At 47.3% G+C, this 17,287-nt stretch overlaps 1 protein-coding gene across 4 annotated transcripts in view; it reads left to right on the top strand.

Annotated features, from left to right (window-relative positions):
• CAPN13 (calpain 13) overlaps positions 1-3,008 on the top strand; it is a 48,086-nt gene extending 45,078 nt beyond the window's left edge. For 3 of the 4 annotated variants that reach the window (XM_065682661.1, XM_065682658.1, XM_065682659.1), the window contains 2 exons: positions 500-552; positions 2,493-3,008. In XM_065682661.1, the coding sequence (XP_065538733.1) occupies positions 500-526 (27 nt within the window). In that variant the 3' untranslated portion in view covers positions 527-552; positions 2,493-3,008. The remainder of the gene's footprint in view (positions 1-499; positions 553-2,492) is intronic. The other variant, XM_065682660.1, reaches the window with a different exon arrangement.
• The last annotated feature ends 14,279 nt before the right edge of the window (positions 3,009-17,287 follow it).

Genomic DNA, 17,287 nt, shown 5'->3' with positions numbered 1-17,287 from the left:
GCACTTTATCAGTCTGGGGACTGTTATTTGACAACACTGTGTTAAAAAAGATCTTTCACAAAATCCTTTTACAATCTTGCTGGCTCCTGTTTGCATTCCGTGCTTAGTTCAGTGGCTCAGAGTTCATTAAATCTGGTTTGCACCAAGAGCTGAGCATTTCCCAAGCAGAAGCACTGAACCTGTGTTATGATCTGTAGGATAACCACATTCCCAAACCCTGCTATCCCTTCCACTTGCCATAACACAGGTGCCAGCCTCTCCCAGCAATTGTTCCTGCTGCAGATGCTGCAATAATTTATCATGGAAAGCAACATATGGAAAGTGTGTCTGGGTCTGAATTGTAATAAGGGGGAAAGGCAGTTCCAAAACAGCTTATCTATCCTGTGAGGGACAAAAGAACTGTAGTCATTGACTCAGAGCCTGAAGGTACCAAGACACATGTTTGAATACTTAGTGTAACATCACTATTTAAATGCACCTTTTCTTCTTCTTTTTCCAGTGGTTGACTCTTGTCATGTACACCTAAAGAGATGTCAGAGCTCAATGTGGCTGGTGAGAAATCTCCTTAGTACTATACATACTGAGAGAAGGGGGTGGATGTCCTTACAGCAGCCATAGTGAATATGAGTGGGGACCTTACAGAAAACTCACCCTGGGGTTATGGTGGGTTTTGAGAGAAAGAGGGTGAGAGCTGCAGCATGATTTGGGCTGCAAACGGAAGTGGACTTTGGGCTGTTTTTCCTGGGGAATTGCTGATGGTCTGGTTGCTCAGACCACCAATGGCTCAGTTAGCCACGTGCCCCCTGTTCCCTCCTGAGATAATACATTTTCAATAGATCAGCTACCTGAACTTGTCTTTTTTGCCTTCCTCTGTGGGATGCAATTAGTCCTGCATATTTTACATAGCTGCAGCAAATGTAAAGCCAAGAACAGGATGTGAATAAGAAGTCACTGAGATTTCTTGGTCAGTGTTTCACATTTTTAGTTGAATTAAGTGATTTAGTTTACCTTTGAACAAGAGTCTCTGCCTTGTGCTTCATTTGATGTTTGCTCCCTCCATGCCAGGCCTAGAGAGGGGCTTTTTTACCCTGAAGTTTACCTGGCCTTTCCGATTTTGCCATCTTGGTTCTTGTGAAGGACTCTGCCTTTTCCTACAAAACTGATTATATATCCTTAAACCATGTTGACCATCGTGCTTCTATTAGCCCACTGGGATGCAGCTATTCCTGTTGCAATGGTATAGTGCTAGTACTGGTCCCAGACATTTGGCACTGAGAAAACAGGGAGAAAATCCAATCCATAGAGAAAACATGCAGTGGGGAGCCAGCAGCCTACTGCCACTGTATTGCAGCTGAGCCCAGGAGCTCATGGAGCACCCTTGGGCAAAGTCACACACTTCCCTTACCAACCCAGTTCCAAAATGGAGTGAAAAAAACCCCAGAGCACAGGACTTGCATTGAATCCAGAGACTGCATCCAGATGAGCCATGAGCCTTCCTATAGATAGGAATTATAATCAGAAATCATAAAATCCCAGACTGGTTGGGGTTGGAAGGGACCTTAAAGCCCATCCAGTTCCAACCCCCCTGCCATGGGCAGGGACACCTTCCAGTAGAGCAGGTTGCTCCAAGTCCCATCCAGCCTGGCCTTAATATACGAGCAGCATCTCTGGTGTCTCACATCCTGTTTCCAAAGGCAGTTGATATTGGATGCCAGTTTTGGTGAGAAGCTGGAAGGGAAAATGTATAATCAGGGTGTAAACTACACTCCCTCAGGGAGAAAACATGGTAGGTTCAGACTCAAGGCAGGGACGACTCCATGTCCCTTGACTCCAGGACAGCATTCATGGCCAGCTGCTCCTCTGTCTTTATTCCTAATTGCATCCAGTACATCCATCTGCATCAGGAGCTGAGCTTCTCCGCTCAATATGCCTTCACCCCTCTGAGCACAGTTTGCACAGCTATTTGTTTGAAAGAATGGCCTTTGTTTTTGGAGAGCTTTGGAGATTGCACCTTCCCTTTGTCACAGCAAAGCTGTATTTTGCTGCGTTGATGTGCAGAAACAGATTATTCACAGCACAGCACCGACCCCTTGCATTGCAGGCTGTCATTAGGTAAACATGAGACTAGCAGGACCTCGCTTTGGGGGATGAAGTTGCCTGAATTACTGCTTGCAAATGATATTCATAGTCTATTTAGCCTTCCTTTTTTCTTTCATGAATCATTCATAAACTGATCATAACTCCTGCAAATATATAATTAATCATAATTTTCACTTATCGGTTTTGAATTAAAATCACTTGAGCAATTTAGCAGCCACTTGCTGCCAAAGACTGGGTACTCTTAGCACGGGCCCCTCAGAGGATTGAAACTCTTCAGACTAGAGCCTAACGAACACTTGGTGTTTGCTGAAGAGAATACTCCCATTAGTGACTTCTAAAGACTGCTCTCCAGCTACCTGTGTTTTGAGTGAGTCTTTTAACCTCTGTTTTAGGTGGCTTTTCTGCTCCTCTGCAGGACACAGCCCAAGGCCATCAGACACAGGAGCCATTCATGGGGTTCTTGACAAGCCACTGTGAAGAAGTGAAGCCAGGTTTCCTGTGGACATTTGCTTACTTGATGGCACTCAGATGTCAGGATGAAGAGTCCTTTGCAGGCAAAGGGGAGTTGCTTTGGACAGAGAAGAGGAGATAATGAGAGCGCTCCATGGGCGAGGTGCTAGTACTTAATGGTCTGGGCAAGCTCAAAGTGCTGACTATAATAATCTCCTTTCATCTTCCTGTAAATAGTACGGCTGGTTCTCCTGTTAATGCACATTAGTCAGGAACAGCTCCATTAACTCCATTGCAAATAAGAATAGAATCAGGCCTTTTGTGGAAGGAGTGTATCACGTAGGTAACAAAAATAATTAAGACACAGTTGTATTTGAATGATTTCTTAATTTGCTTGTGTGCTATTTCTAAATGCCAGAAAAAGGTTGAAGAAATTAGTCATTATTCATAAATATTGCCAGAAGCTTTATGATTTTTTTTTAACCTTTTATTAATAAATTAAAAGAAAAAGAAAATCAAGTCTTGCGTGTATTTCAGTTCACCAGCTGTAGGGATTCCATTTGATTTGCTAGGGCAATGAAGAGGCATATTAGAGATGTAGAACAGATTGCTCAGTGGTTTGTTTCTGATTCAGGACTGTCTGGGAAGAGACAAGCTCCTTTTTCTCTGCCCTGATGTCTTTAAAAGTATAGGGCTTCTTCAGATATAATTCCTGCTCAGAAGTTTAGCTTAAATGTGCTAGATAAATGTAACCCTGCTGTAGCCCCCACACGAACTCCACCTTCAGAGTTTTTTATTATGGTGATAACAGTAAATCTACTGATCAATTCCACCCAACTACTGAAAAAAAGAGCTCTGAAAACTGTGTCTGTGAAAATGCCAAAAAGGGTGCAAATGTCAATGGATGAAAGCAGCTCAGGGTTTCCATGGCAATATAATTCACACCATCCCTCACCCAGACCTTCTGCACAAGTTTCCATCGGGGCATCCTCACACTAGTAAGAGATTTATTTCTTTGGCAATGAAAAGTTACACGGCAGAGCAGCAACTATGTCACGAGGTAAAGAAGGGATCCGAGTCTTTGTTATCACGAGGTCAGTCCGTGCAGTGTCTTCTTCTGCAGCTTGGAGAGCCCAGACTTTCACTGAAAATGATAGGAAATCACTAAAATTAGGTTATTCTAATACTTTTTTCAGTTAGTTTTAAACAAACCGATTCCTTCTCCAATGTGTGACTTACACATCCCACCTGAAATCACTGGTCATCACTCTCTGAATATGCCAGCGAAGAGAGAGGATAAATAAAAGAGGTGGCCATGGACAAATAAATATGCTTTGCTAAAAAGTATTAGTATTAGCAAAGCCATTCAGAGAAGTATGCTTGTTTAGTTTAGCCTGGGAAGTCAAAAAGGGTAAGTAGAAATCTGGAACTACTTCTGTGTGATGTCCACCACACAGCTCACGGATGCTCGAGCTAGCTCAGACATGCTGAGAACAAGCTCTTTTTAGCTACACAGAAGTTACCTGTCTTAAAATTGTGAAATTCAGTTTAGGTCAACAGGTTTAAATACATTGTTGTTGCGTGAAAGTCCTATCTATAAAAGCAGCAAGCTATTAAGATCACTCTTGAAAATCTTAATTTGCAAGCAATGTATTACTTTTATTTTTGTTATGATGTGTAATTCCTTTTCTGTGGAAGGCGGTGCTGCTTATCATGAGACAAAGGTCATAGAATCCCAGACTGGTTTGGGTTGGAAGGGACCTTAAAGCTCATCCAGTTCCAACCCCCTGCCACAGGCAGGGACACCTTCCACTAGACCAGGTTGCTCCAAGCCCCATCCAACCTGGCCTTGAACACTGCCAGGGATGGGGCAGCCACAGCTTCTTTGGGCATCCTGTGCCAGTGCCTCACCACCCTCACAGGGAAGAACTGCTTCCTAATGTCTAATGTAAATCTCCCCTCTGTCAGTTTAAAGCCATTCCCCCTTGTCCTGTCACTACAAAAAGCCCCTCTCCCAATTTCTTGTCAGCCCCTTTAGGCACTGGAAGCTGCTCTAAGGTCTCCCCAGAGCCTTCTCTTCTCCAGGCTGAACAAACCCAACTCTCTCAGCCTTTCTTCACAGGAGAGGTTCTCCAGCCCTTGTCTCTAAACTTGGTCTTGTTAGCAGCAGACACCAGGCATCCCAGGCAATACAAAACTTGTCTCCCCATGGGCAGACGATGGGGATGTGGCTCATATCATGCAAGGGGTGTTTGTATGCCCATGTACAGAACCCTTGCAGCTGGTCATCAACCTCCGCCCCACCAACCCTTCACTCTGGTGTGTGAGGTCTGTGCATGCCAGCGCTCTCCGAGACGAACCTACGGCCCCTTTGGTCTTGCAGGCTGGTGCCTGCATGCTGATCCTGCACTGGGGCAGAAAGTAATAACTCACTGCTGTCAAGCTGAGTGTGGCTGCCTGTCTGTAGCATTGGAAGAATTGGTATCCCACTTGATTTATACTTCCAACCAAGCTAATTAAGCAACAGTTCAGGAGGAATCCATCATTGTGACAGACTTGTTGATTAACCATCCCACAAGCAAAGTCAAGGGTGTTTGGTAGCCTGGAAAAAAAGAAACGTTGGGTCAATAGGGAGAAAAACAATGATTTGGCCAATCTACAGCACTGACTATTATTTCCAAAACCAACAAGAAGCTTAATACATTTGACAAACACAGGGCCCAACATTAAAAACAAAAGCAGCTCAGATCAGTGGGGTGTTAGATAAAGAGGGATAACTTCTGCATCTCATCATTGTGGGATAAAGTAGTGAAGGCAAACTTTCTGGGGATGGTGCCCTGTTGCATTCTTCTGTGCACCTTCCTCTGTGTTTGCCAGCTCTGAAATGTTAGTGCAGTCCCCGTGAGGTTTCTCACACTTGTGAAAGCTCTGGGATTCATGCAATTATGATAATATCATCTCCAACTTTTTGAATTAAAATCAGTTTCCAGTCCTCAGGGACAAATCTGAAAAGCCCTGAGAGGATCTGCTATTAGAAATTGAGGAGAAGGACCTTGAACAAATGCTTTATTTTTGAATCCTGGTGATGCTAAAACCCTCGAGAGGGTGAGAAGCTGGCAATGTGAAGAAGCAGAAGCTGAAGCAGATGAGATTACTGACTCTGAACTCCCTAGCATTGAAGATGGGATAAAGAGCTGATGAAATTATGTAGGGTCTGAGACAATCATTAGCATTAGAAGCACTTTGGTGCAGAAGTGCTGACAGCTGACCTTGCAGACACAACCCCTGGATGTAGAAGTTGAAGCCCTGCTGCTACTGCCCTTCCCCTGAGACCCAGAGGCCCCACATCTGGCGTGTGCCTGGCAGAGACGGTCCCCAGGTCATCTCAGGATGGATGGAGAAGGAAGCTCTTGCACATCTTGCCTACGTCCTGCAGATGTTCCCAGAGCATGCAGCATTCCCAGAAGCCTCAGAGGCTGTAATTTGGATGCCCATGCTGCAGTGAGCCCGTCCTGGCTGTGAGCAGCCCACTGGCTCATGCACCTTAAGGTGTGCACTGATGATCTTTATGTTTGTTTCCTAATGCAGTGCAGTTCTTGAAGCAGGGACCAGCCATGCCATGCCACCACAAATGCTCTGACCATGGGCTGCAGAGTCACAGGCATCTTTCAGGTAAGGGTGCAAGAGTAAGGGACCTGTATTCCCATGAGGAGGGATGCCTGCAAGCCTGGAAGCACTCAGCTCTTGCTGCTGCCTTAGGTGAGATGGTGACCCTTTCTCAAATGAGATATACCTGTCCTCCCAGTACTGCAGATTCAGGGAGGCAGATGGAAATCCATCAGGAGTGACCCCCCTGTGTTTAGGTGGCTCAGCAGGCAAATGCTGGGACCATGTCTTGGCTGGGGGTAGGGGATTGGTACCAGCTGTGTTTGGCATTATTGTGCTTAGCCTTAGCTCTTGTCTGTAGGATCTCTTTGCCTCATGGCTGGAACTGAAGTGCTTTACTATTTCCTGGCAATTCCTTGCCTGAAATGCCTCACCCTGCAATCCCTGCCTGCACTCCTTGCTCCCAGTCCTACAATAGCAGCACCTTTTCAGCCCTGCGGAGTGGGTTGCTCAGGCAGACTGTGAGCCCACCAGCCTTTGCAGGGCAGGTTTCCCAGTGCCCTCCATGGGCGCTGCGTGCCTGCCACCAGCTGTGCCCCAGCTGTGCCTGGGCTTGATGTCCCCATTCTGCTCTGGCACTGGGGTCCATTTCTGCTGCATGGCAGTGACATCTAGAGGCTCCCTGGCCTGAGCTCCTGCCTTTCACTGCTGGCACCACTTGGCCGTCAGAAATCTGCTCCGGATGAAACCCCTGGGAAGCTCATTCACGCCCTAAGGATAAAGTTCTGCAAGGCTTAAATCCAAGTCCTTCTGTTGCCCCCTGTCCTTAAACCACCATGGGAAGGATCTTTGTTGCAGCACCTTGAGGAAATTTGGCATTGCTTCTGGAATCTCAAAGGTTTGAGGGAGCCAACTCATGTCCCTTCCCTGAGACCGAACAGGCCCACATGGGGCCGGTGCTGATTAACACATACAGCTTTCCGCTCAGGGAAATATTGTTTCCTTCTTAATGTGCTGTATATTGATTCAATGGCATGCAGCATCAAATGCAAAGTGCCACAGGAGCACCTCTGTATGGAAGCTGGCTGTGCCAGGTGAAAGATTATTGTGCAAACAGTATTATATATTGAAAGGCAATGCATTCAAGAAAAGGGGGTAAATATATCATCTCCATAGGGTGATTTATTCAAGCAGTTGATGAACACATCTCCTGAAGCATTCCCCAGATTTGAGCTGATATGTGTATCATGGAGAGAGACAGGGGATATTATTGCCTATCTAAAGGGTACTTGGTATTCAGTAGAGTAAGTATTCATTAGGGTGATATTGCATAGGCATGGCGAGTCAGCAGAGCAGATTGCAAGTGATCTTCTAGCCTGAAATCAGGGAATGAGCAGCCCAGTCGAGTAGAGCTCTCCCACAATACAAAATCAGTGGGAAGACCGCAGTGAAAAGCAGGAGGAATGGCGCTTGCCCATCCTGTGAGCTGCTTTATACTTGGAAGCATTCAAGAGAAAAGTTAGGTCATTCCATTCCTGAGGTCAAAAACCTCTGGATGACAAAATGGGAAGTCTTGAGAGGGTGAGAGCAGACAGACAGCCGGCAAGGTGAGGCAGGAGCAACATCAAGGCACTGCCACCTCCATCCTCCTGCCGTGCATGATCACTCATGGTGCCTGGGAGACACTGAACATAGCCAAGTGGATGTTAATAGCTTCCTTTATTTAGCAGCACTCTCATGGGTGAGGAGAAGGACGAGCCCTCATAGAATTGGCTTTGGAGGAGTTGAGGGCAACGCGGCACAGAAAGCTTGACGCTCCTCCACGCCGCCTTCAGTGCCCTCTGTGCTTTCTGTGCAGGTGTTTGCTACCTTCTCAGGGGCTGTGCAATGGCTCCTCTCACCTGTGCTAAATCCACATCTGGACTGAAGCAGATGCTGCAGGTGTGGTGAGAGGAGCAGGCTCTCTGCCTGCCCCATAGCCTCTGTAGGATGTGCTGCTTTATGACCATGCCAGAGGCACTGGCAGCCTGCGCTTGGGTGTATGGTAGTGGATGGCACCTTCTCCAGGCACTAAAATCCAAGCAGAGCAGAGGGTCTTCAGGAGGAGGGAGGAGGAGAAGATTCATCCCTGCCTGCAAGCCCAGGATCAGGGCTAGCATAGCCTCCCCCCCGCTGTGTCATATCCTTACCTCTGCTTACTTGTTTTGTCTGCCTGGTGCGGAGGAGCTGGGCTGTAATGACAGCTCCCCTCTTAGCACTGGGAGAAATGCCGAGACAAGGCATGAGGCACAGCCATGGGGTGAGCCCTCTCCATCAGCCTCAGGTTCCAAGGCCTAAACCCCCTTCTTTTTCCCTCTAACGAACACAAGTTACACTTCCATCGGTGGAGCAGGAAGGTGCTTTGCTTACTAATGGTGTGTGTGTGGTCTGCGAGACCTAAACACAGCCATTAACCTGTGAAGACACCAATGTGTCCTGGGCTTTGTCAGGGTTTGTTACGCATTGTTTTCCCCAAACTAACATCTGATATTCTCCAGAGCTCAGAGGTGACAGGAGGTGTGAAGTGAAATGAAATGGAGGTTGTGAGGTTGTCTTCGTTTTACTGGATGGCAAGAATGAGGAAAAGAAAATAGTGGCTGTGAATGCCAGGTACTTCTTTTTCAGATACTTTCTTTTTCTCTTAGGCACTGGCAGAAAAGCTTCCCTTTTCATTGTTGTATCAGGTGAAAACAAGGGGTTGGGGTTTTCTTCCCCCATTGGAAAAAATAAGCAGTTTCAAGCTTTGAGATCAACGAATCATCAGTAATGGCCAGCATAATGTTGCGCTGCTGTGCTCCTCAGAAATCCAAGTTAGGAGACAAATAGGGCACCTGACCAGGCCACAGGTAACACTGGTTTCCACTGAAGCCCCTTGGCCAAAGCCATCCACACCAGGCTGAAGGAGTGAGGAAGTCAGAGAGAGAGCAATGTGCTGTGGTGGACTTGGACGTGCTCTTCTGGGCTCTGCCTGCCAGACATAGAATCATAGAATCATAGAATGGTTAGGGTTGGAAAGGACCGTAAGATCACCTAGTTCCAACCCCCTGCCATGGACAGGGACACCTCACACTAAACCATCCCACACAAGGCTTCATCCAACCTGGCCTTGAACACTGCCAGGGATGGAGCACTCACAACCTCCCTGGGCAACCCATTCCAGTGCCTCACCACCCTAACAGGAAAGAATTTCCTCCTTATAGCCAATCTAAACTTCCCCTGTTTCAGTTTTAACCCATTACCCCTTGTCCTGTCCCTGACGAAGAGTCCCTCCCCAGCATCCCTATAGGCCCCCTTCAGATACTGGAAGGCTGCTATGAGGTCCCCACGCAGCCTTCTCTTCTCCAGGCTGAACAGCCCCAACTTCCTCAGCCTGTCTTCATACGGAGGTGCTCCAGTCCCCTGATCATCCTCGTGGCCCTCCTCTGGACTTGTTCCAGCAGTTCCATGTCCTTTTTATGCTGAGGACACCAGAACTGCACACAATACTCCAGGTGAGGTCTCACAAGAGCAGAGAAGAGGGGCAGGATCACCTCCTTCGACCTGCTGGTCACGCTCCTTTTGATGCAGCCCAGGATACATGGGGTGTGCGAAAGCCATGCTGAGATCCTGGGCTGTCAGAAACACTGAGCTTTAGTGACACCAGCTTAAGCCAGCAGCAATGGGAAAGTGTGCTTCCTGCAGGCTCTAACTGTGCTCCCAGTGCTGGCTGGGGTAACCTGAGGGAGGACTTAGGAACTCCAGCTCCCCCAGGCACTAACAAACAACTTACCTGACAACTTTATGCTGCCAGTGCTGGGAAACAGCATTGTCGGCTCAGCTCTTAAAGCAGACAATGGATCCAGCCTTCCTGTTTAATGCTCTTTTAATATGAACAAGCTCTAAGAAAAGCAAACATCTGCAATCACTCATCTCTGCTGCTGAGACATGAAGGCATGACATTGCAGGCTCTTCTTCATAGACACGGGATGTTTTTAAAGCCACACTCAGCATATGGGAGAGAGGAATCCCGTTTCCATTAACCCACATTTGTAGAAATAATTTCTGCGTCTTTCCCTGGTACAATTGCATTTTGAGGTCTTATTACTCACCTTCTCGCAAAGACTGGGAGAGCATCGTGCTGTCAGGCACTAGGCACATCCAAGAGGCAGAAGGCTGAGCAAACAGCCAAAGTGCCAAACTAAGGGAAGCAACGGCCAGAAGCTGCTTGCAAAGCTGCTGAAAGGTTGAGGAAACTGCATGGTGTCCATGCTGAGCCATCACAGCTATGTCCTGGGATGTGCTCCTGGTGCTACTGGGCCGGTGGTGGATTGGCAAACATTCCCACTGGCATACATGAGAGGTACTCGTGAGTCACACATTAAAAACCAAATCATTTCTCTCATGAGCAGGCTGCTGTTACTGAGATGGCATTTCGTGTGAGATGCTAAGCGAGAGCCTTTGTTATTTCAATGTAATAACGTACTTCTAGGGTAGCATTAACAAAAACGTAACTGGCATTAGGCTTTTATACAAACATTCATGGGTTTCAGGGTGCTTTGTGGATGAGTTGATTCTGTTCTGCAGGTGGGAAAACTGAGGCATTATTTCCTTCTCTAGGCCTATGAGAAGTTGATAACAGAGAAAGTAAGGTGAAAAAAGGGAGCAGGATTCCCAAAACTCCCTTTCACTTTTAACTGGAAGGACTGAGGCTCAACTGTACCCGGCGGTACAAAGCCAGCAGCAGAAATTTTTAGGTCAGGAACAGATTGTTTCTCTTTTCTGACAAGATATGCTCTGATTAGATGAAGACTTCATTAATCCAGGGACGTGCCATGTCATGTATAATACAGGAGAGCGCAGGGCTGGAGCACAATGTTCTCCTCCAGCAAGAGGATCTGAAGTGGTGAGGTCTGGATGGGGATGATGATAGGTACTGGTGTTCCAGTGGGATCCATCCTGGGGTGGTTCAGAGGGCAGAAAACTGGCTTGGGCGCACATGGGATCAAAGTCATCACGATGGCCTCTTACCAAGCTGTTCAAGAGCTGCGCAGTGGTTCTATGAACCCAAACAGACGTTTACCAACCACTTCTGGTGATCCACCTGCACCCATTCTTTGGACAAATGGGCAAGTTCCAAACTCTCTTCCTGAAAAAAGCAATGAAGGCACGCAAAGCTTTGGCAAGTTGGAGCCAACACATTTCTGGGCCAATGCATTTGAACAAACTTCTTTTCCCCTGTAAAATGGACAGATTGGTTAAGAACTTCTGGGAATCAACACAATTACACCCCCCCCTGTACTGCTGATATTGAGACACTCCCCTGAGGCGAATCTCATCTTAGTTTGTCATTTAAAGTGTGTGTTTGAACTACTTAATCATTAGGGAAAAGGCTTCTCCTCATCTACAGCACAGCCATTCTCCTTAAAGCCCTGTTTCTGCTGTTCTCACCTCCGGAGATTTTAAACACATGAACTTCACCTGAGGAGATTATTTGAATAAGGGGTTGTTTGCCCATATCCAAAGTGGAATTCGGGGTGGGGGGGGCAGAAGAACCTTCCGCAGTTTCAGACGTGAGCTGCAGATGGCAGAATTGAACTGCAGACCTGCAAACCAAACGCTTTCAGCCAAGAGACAACGGTACCCGCAGCATCGTGTAGGTGAGACTCGTGTTACAACGCCAGGACACAGCTTGCTTTGGAGGTGTTAAACCCCTCCTGCAAAGTAGATGGTTTTCTTCCACAAACACAGAGGCTCATGGTGCTGGCAGCACCGGGGCTGCCTTGAGGGTGCTGCACCCACCTTATGCCACCCATGAACAATGTACAATGCACTGAAGGTAATAGCAGTTTTCTGGGTAGCTTCTGGTTGAGGAATCATTGAATAGACCAGGAAATGGTAGGGCTCAGCTCTGCGGGACACTGTGGCTGCTTTGGAAAGCCATTGCACAACTTCATAGCAAATGGGTGCCAGCAATGGGTATCAGGCTGTAAGGCGTCCCCTCCTGTTCATGAGGAATCCAGTCCCTGTCACTGTACCCTTCCCAAGGTATCTGCTGTTGGAGGCAGGAGACTGTGCTAATGGCCCTTTCAGCTGGCTTGATGCAGCACTTTCGGTGGCCTTGGCCCAGGGACCCAGGTTAGAGGATGCTGTGAGATGCTCAGCTTTCACTTCCAAAAGACCTTTTCGAAAAGCAACCTTGAGCCTGTGACCCAGCTGCACTGCACAAGCTCTGAGGTTAAAAGACAAAAAAAAAACCATCTTAAAATAAATAAATAAAGAAAGAAAGAAAGAAAAATCTCTTGATCTTTAAGTGGGCTTTAAAGGGGAGAAGGTAGGACTGATTCCTGGGTCCGGGTTTCCCAAGGCAGCATTGCACTGTCTCCTTGACCCTTTCCACATTCAACTAGAGAAAGGCAGGGTGAGCTGGTGTAAGGTCTGCCATGCTTTAGAGCATCACTTCTTGGTATGCAGGGTTCGGGCTGGTTTCTCACCTTCAGTTTATGCATAGGCCAAGCCCTTGCTAATTTGGGTGCTGCCTCTCCTCCACAGTCTATGAGGGAGCAGTTTGCTTTGCTTTCTGCTGCAAGCAAGGCAGTTTTGGTTGGAGGATGCTGTGTGTGTGCCTGTACTGCACAGCACAGCCCCAGCAGCTGTGGAGCCCGGGCTGCCCTCATCTCTCTGAGTGCAAAGCAATGCTGGAGCAAGCACACCCGGGGTTCAGTGTGGCTTTCCTACAGAGAGCTCTAGTTCATGGAACTGGACCTGTGTGAAGATGAAGGTGGAGCAGGAGGAAAAGAGGAGTCAGACCAACCTGGTGCCTCTGGAGTTACAACTACAAGTTGGCACCTTTCTCAAAACCTATTTTCCCTTTGAGGAAAAACAACTCTTTTCCCACTTTAATTAGGCTTAATTGGCAATATGGAAACAGCCCCAATTCCTAGCCATTTCCTGGCAGGAACAGATTTAGTGCTGCTTAAATAGCTGCCACCACTCTGTCGTCAGCATGGTGGGGTGATGGCAGCTATTAAAGCCAGTAGAACATGACATCTTGGTATTACACTCTGGCGGGGAATGCTAATGTCCTGGTGCTAACAACTGGGTAATATGAAATGCTGATCAGCAGTTTCTCGGGTCCATTGGCTTCTTGCGTCAGTCAAACAACCTCTTTTGCTGTTTCTGTGGACTTGCTATTTGTGCTTTTTAGCTTGTTGGCTGATCTGGTTTGACAAGGGGGCCCAGTGTTGCTGCCTGAAGACGAATTCCCAGTGATATGAAGTTACCAGGTCTGATATTCCTTAATACTGGCCAGGCACAAATACAAGTGAAGAATTGTTTAATGTTTCAGCTAAAACACATGCAGAGATGACATCTGTTCATCATGCGTCTGCATGGGTACCCACTCACTGGAAATAAACCCAGATGCATCAACCTGAGCTAAGGCTGAGTCTGAAGATCAGAGAGATGGGACAGTGGGCCCAGCCTCTGCGTCCTTTATGAGTGTGTCCGTACCACCCCAGGAGGTAACTGAGATGCAGTAAGAGCGGTATGATGTCGAGTGGCAAGAGTGCCATTGCAAGGGAAATGGAATATGTGCTGATGTGAGATCATTTGCAAGATTGTTTGGAGCTTTCTCTTTTTGACTGGCCAATGAAAGGACTGTTAGGTTGGAAGCAGCTACTGTTTGCTAGTTCATGACTATGAACAGCCATACGTGTTTCTGATCGCTAATGCCTGTTAAAGTTATGCGGCAGAATAAGCTATTCCTCATGCTTTGTAGCTAAATGAAGATAAGTCACTTGGTTACTGACCAGCCAGAGAGCTAAGTAAGTCTGATGTTTACACCATGGCCTGGCTTGCTGCTGTGGCAGGCGACAAGGGAGAAAGGCCCCACCTGAACACTGGCCTTGGCTTTCCACACTGGCAAGGGACAGCCCTGCCCAGTGCAGCATCCATGCAAAGGCTGTTAAATGGTGGATCTTTTCTCCAGCAGCATGCACTGGCCTGTCTCCAGATGCTTGGTAATCTCCATATCCAGTGCCTGATTTCTGCTTATCCTAAATTTGCTCAAATCCTGGGTGTAATCCTTTGTTGGGGTGGAGGAGCATAATTCTATTTATTGAACTACTTTTCCATAATTGCATTTGCCTGTGGCTAGCTCTCTAATCTGCCTTTCCCCAGATCCCTCACAATCATGCTGGAATCCATTTATGGCCACATGTGTAGGGATGGGCCCCAAGGAGGCAGCTGAGCAGACATATATGTGCATGTATGTGTGTGCATGCACACATGCCCATGGCTGAGAGCAGAGCTCTTAACCCTTAGCTACGCTTGCCTGCCTGTGGCTCCAATCCCAAGAACTTATGTGGAGCTCCCATGTGCCAGAGTTGTCTGTTCTGCTTCGAAAGAGGCTGAGCAAACAGCTTTTCTGCTGTGTGTTCATACATACCCCCAAGGGTGAGGTTGGCCAACAGGGTAAGGGATAAAGCAAGGCCAGGTGATGGTTCTGACCTCAGCTGTCCTGTCCTGCTCCAGTGCACTGATAGGTGTCCCTGGCCACGGCACTGGATTGGACCTGGATGAGCTTCAAGGTTGCTTCCAACTCAAACCATTCTATGATTCTACAATTCCATAATTCTGTATTATGCACAAGAGCCCTTGACTGTGTCGTTTCCTTTGGATAACAATGATGCTAGGCAAAGATCACTGCAGAGCTCTGCCAGTCCTCCACTCTGTGCCTCCTGCAGTGGTTGTTTCTTCTACCTGGAAGTGTTCTGTCCCTGCTCTTCCCCTCTGTCTGCAGCCCCATCAGTCTAAGAGCAAACACACCAGAAAGCTTGATACCAGCGCGCTTGCAAGAAACAGCATCTTGCAGGGTTGGGGCTGTGGCTCAGTGCTAGTATGAAATACTTGGCTTCACTGTTACTTTTTGTTTGTTTGATAGGAACTAGATGATAGAGGACGGGATGTCAGCAGAAATCAGAAATGTTGACAGGAGCATTACAATAAGCAGCCTGCCAACACCAAGGAATTTATCACAGACTTCACCTAGGGAAAAAAACACAGAAAAAAGAAATCCATCATTTTCAGAAATCAATGTTTCCTTCAGTGAATTTGAAGCGCCTCCTTAAATTGCATTTTTAACTGCGTTAGAACACACAGGCAGAATCAGAGCTAAGTCAGCTGGGTGATGAGGTGAAGTTTTGGGAGTGTCTCTAGGTGGGGAATTGGACATTTTCGTACTCTAATTCAGGAACAGACTGATCTCAGATGCCTGCAGCTGTCTCGGGACTTGACTTCCCATACTTTTCTCAACTCTTCTTGAAGGGTCAAAGACACAGAGTGCAGAGGCAGTGGCTGCTGTAAGGAACCAGTGGTTAAGCAAGTGCCCCGTTTTAAAGAGGTTTGGGGGTGTCAGTGATTTTTCTAGCTCACAGGCATCCAAAACCTGAAGTTATCCTTACAACAGACAAAGCATGGCTGAGAGAGGCTGAAGGCTTTGGTGGGAAGGTTGGAAAGATCCCGGAGTCCTGTTTTGTGGAGACATCCTTTCCGGCTGTCGGAAGGGAGCGGCTCGCCTGTACAGCCTGGTCCTCCTGCGTCACCATGGCCCTTTCAGCTTAAACTCCCTCCTGGCCTGCAAGCAGGGAAGCAGAAAGGATGGATAAGGTTCTCAGTAGGGGAGCTCTCCACCCCACATGGCTTCCAGGAGATATATTGCATGGCTTCATACCCACAACATACTACAGCTACATGTTACCCCCTTTTTCAGCAAAGGGAGCTGAACTATACACCCATCCATTGCAAAAACCTTTTCTCCTTCCCCTCTTGTGATTGGTTGTTAATGCTACCTGAACAGTAAATAGAATTTTAAGCAGCTTTCACTCCATGAAGAGGCTGTAACAACCTTTGCCCCAAAACATGTTAGAGTGTTTTTGAACAGCGTAATGAAAACTCTCTGAAGATGAAGGCAGTGGAAGAGCCAGTATTGCAAATGCCCTGAGAGGCAGTTAGCTTAACATGTATTGATCTTCCCTGGAAACAAAGCGCTATAGCAGAGAGGTTAAGGGAAACAGATAATCAACACAAGAGACTTTTAACACAGGAAAACTGAGGCTGCAGCTTTAGGGAAGACATCTCAATGGAAGTGTGGTGCCAAACTCCACAGGGTTTCCCAGCAGGTCCACTGACAGGCATTAGTTACCATACACCAAACCCATTCTTTCTGGCATTGAATCACGAGGAGGTCGAAGTCAAGCTCCTGCTTTTCTCTGGAGGAAGGGACAGAGCAGGCAGCAGTTAAAGTGGGATTGAGGAGGTGCATGTGTGTGCCAAACAGTGCAGTCAGAGCTGGACTTCATCTCTGGCCAGCTCTTCGGTCCTTTGGCAAGGCAGGCCAGCAGCATCACATCTTCACATTAACTTTGGTTTATGCTGGACCAGGACTAGTTTCCTATTTGGCATCTGTTCCCAAACCAAAACCTTCACATTTTAGAGTTAAGTGCCACTGCCCAGTGGAAGCAGGCAAGGACAGACCCCAGGCCATAAGCTTTCCTGCTGTTTGTCCTCTGCCTTTGGATCACTAAGGATTTGTTGAGAGAAGGGTTGGCATCCATTTGCTCCAGAGGAGCTAGAAGGGTATACAAAAGCCACTTGGTTTGATTCAAATGGGTATTGACTCAGACCTGTCCCTATCATCAAGCCAGGCCTTTCATTATGCATATTGTGCTCTTCTGGCCTCCAGCATCTCTGAAACATCATGAACACCTGCAGTGAGTTTCCTAATGCACGGCTACATGAAGCTGTGTGTGTGATTTGGGTAAGAATGCAGGATTGTGACTGCTTGTTTGACTCAGTAAACCTGGGAAAACCAGCTGATGGAGCATCTCTGCAAAAGACCACAGGAGTCCATTATCCCACCACCTTTGTGCTGCCCCTTTATAAAGGCAGGTAGCAAACAGCAGGATTTGGAGGCTGTCAACACTACTTGCTTGGTTTCAAGCGCAGCTTAAAGGCTCTTTGTGTTTTGGATGCTTCACCGTTTCTCTTCCGACACTCTTCATTCCCAACAGGTGCAACCAGAGCCAACAGCAGCAGGAAAAGATGCTGCATCACT

The sequence above is a fragment of the Lathamus discolor genome, chromosome 5 (genome assembly GCF_037157495.1).
Source record: "Lathamus discolor isolate bLatDis1 chromosome 5, bLatDis1.hap1, whole genome shotgun sequence".
NCBI lineage: Eukaryota > Metazoa > Chordata > Aves > Psittaciformes > Psittacidae > Lathamus > Lathamus discolor.
Note: the sequence above shows the minus strand (reverse complement) of the source record. Positions and strands in the feature narration are given on the sequence as shown.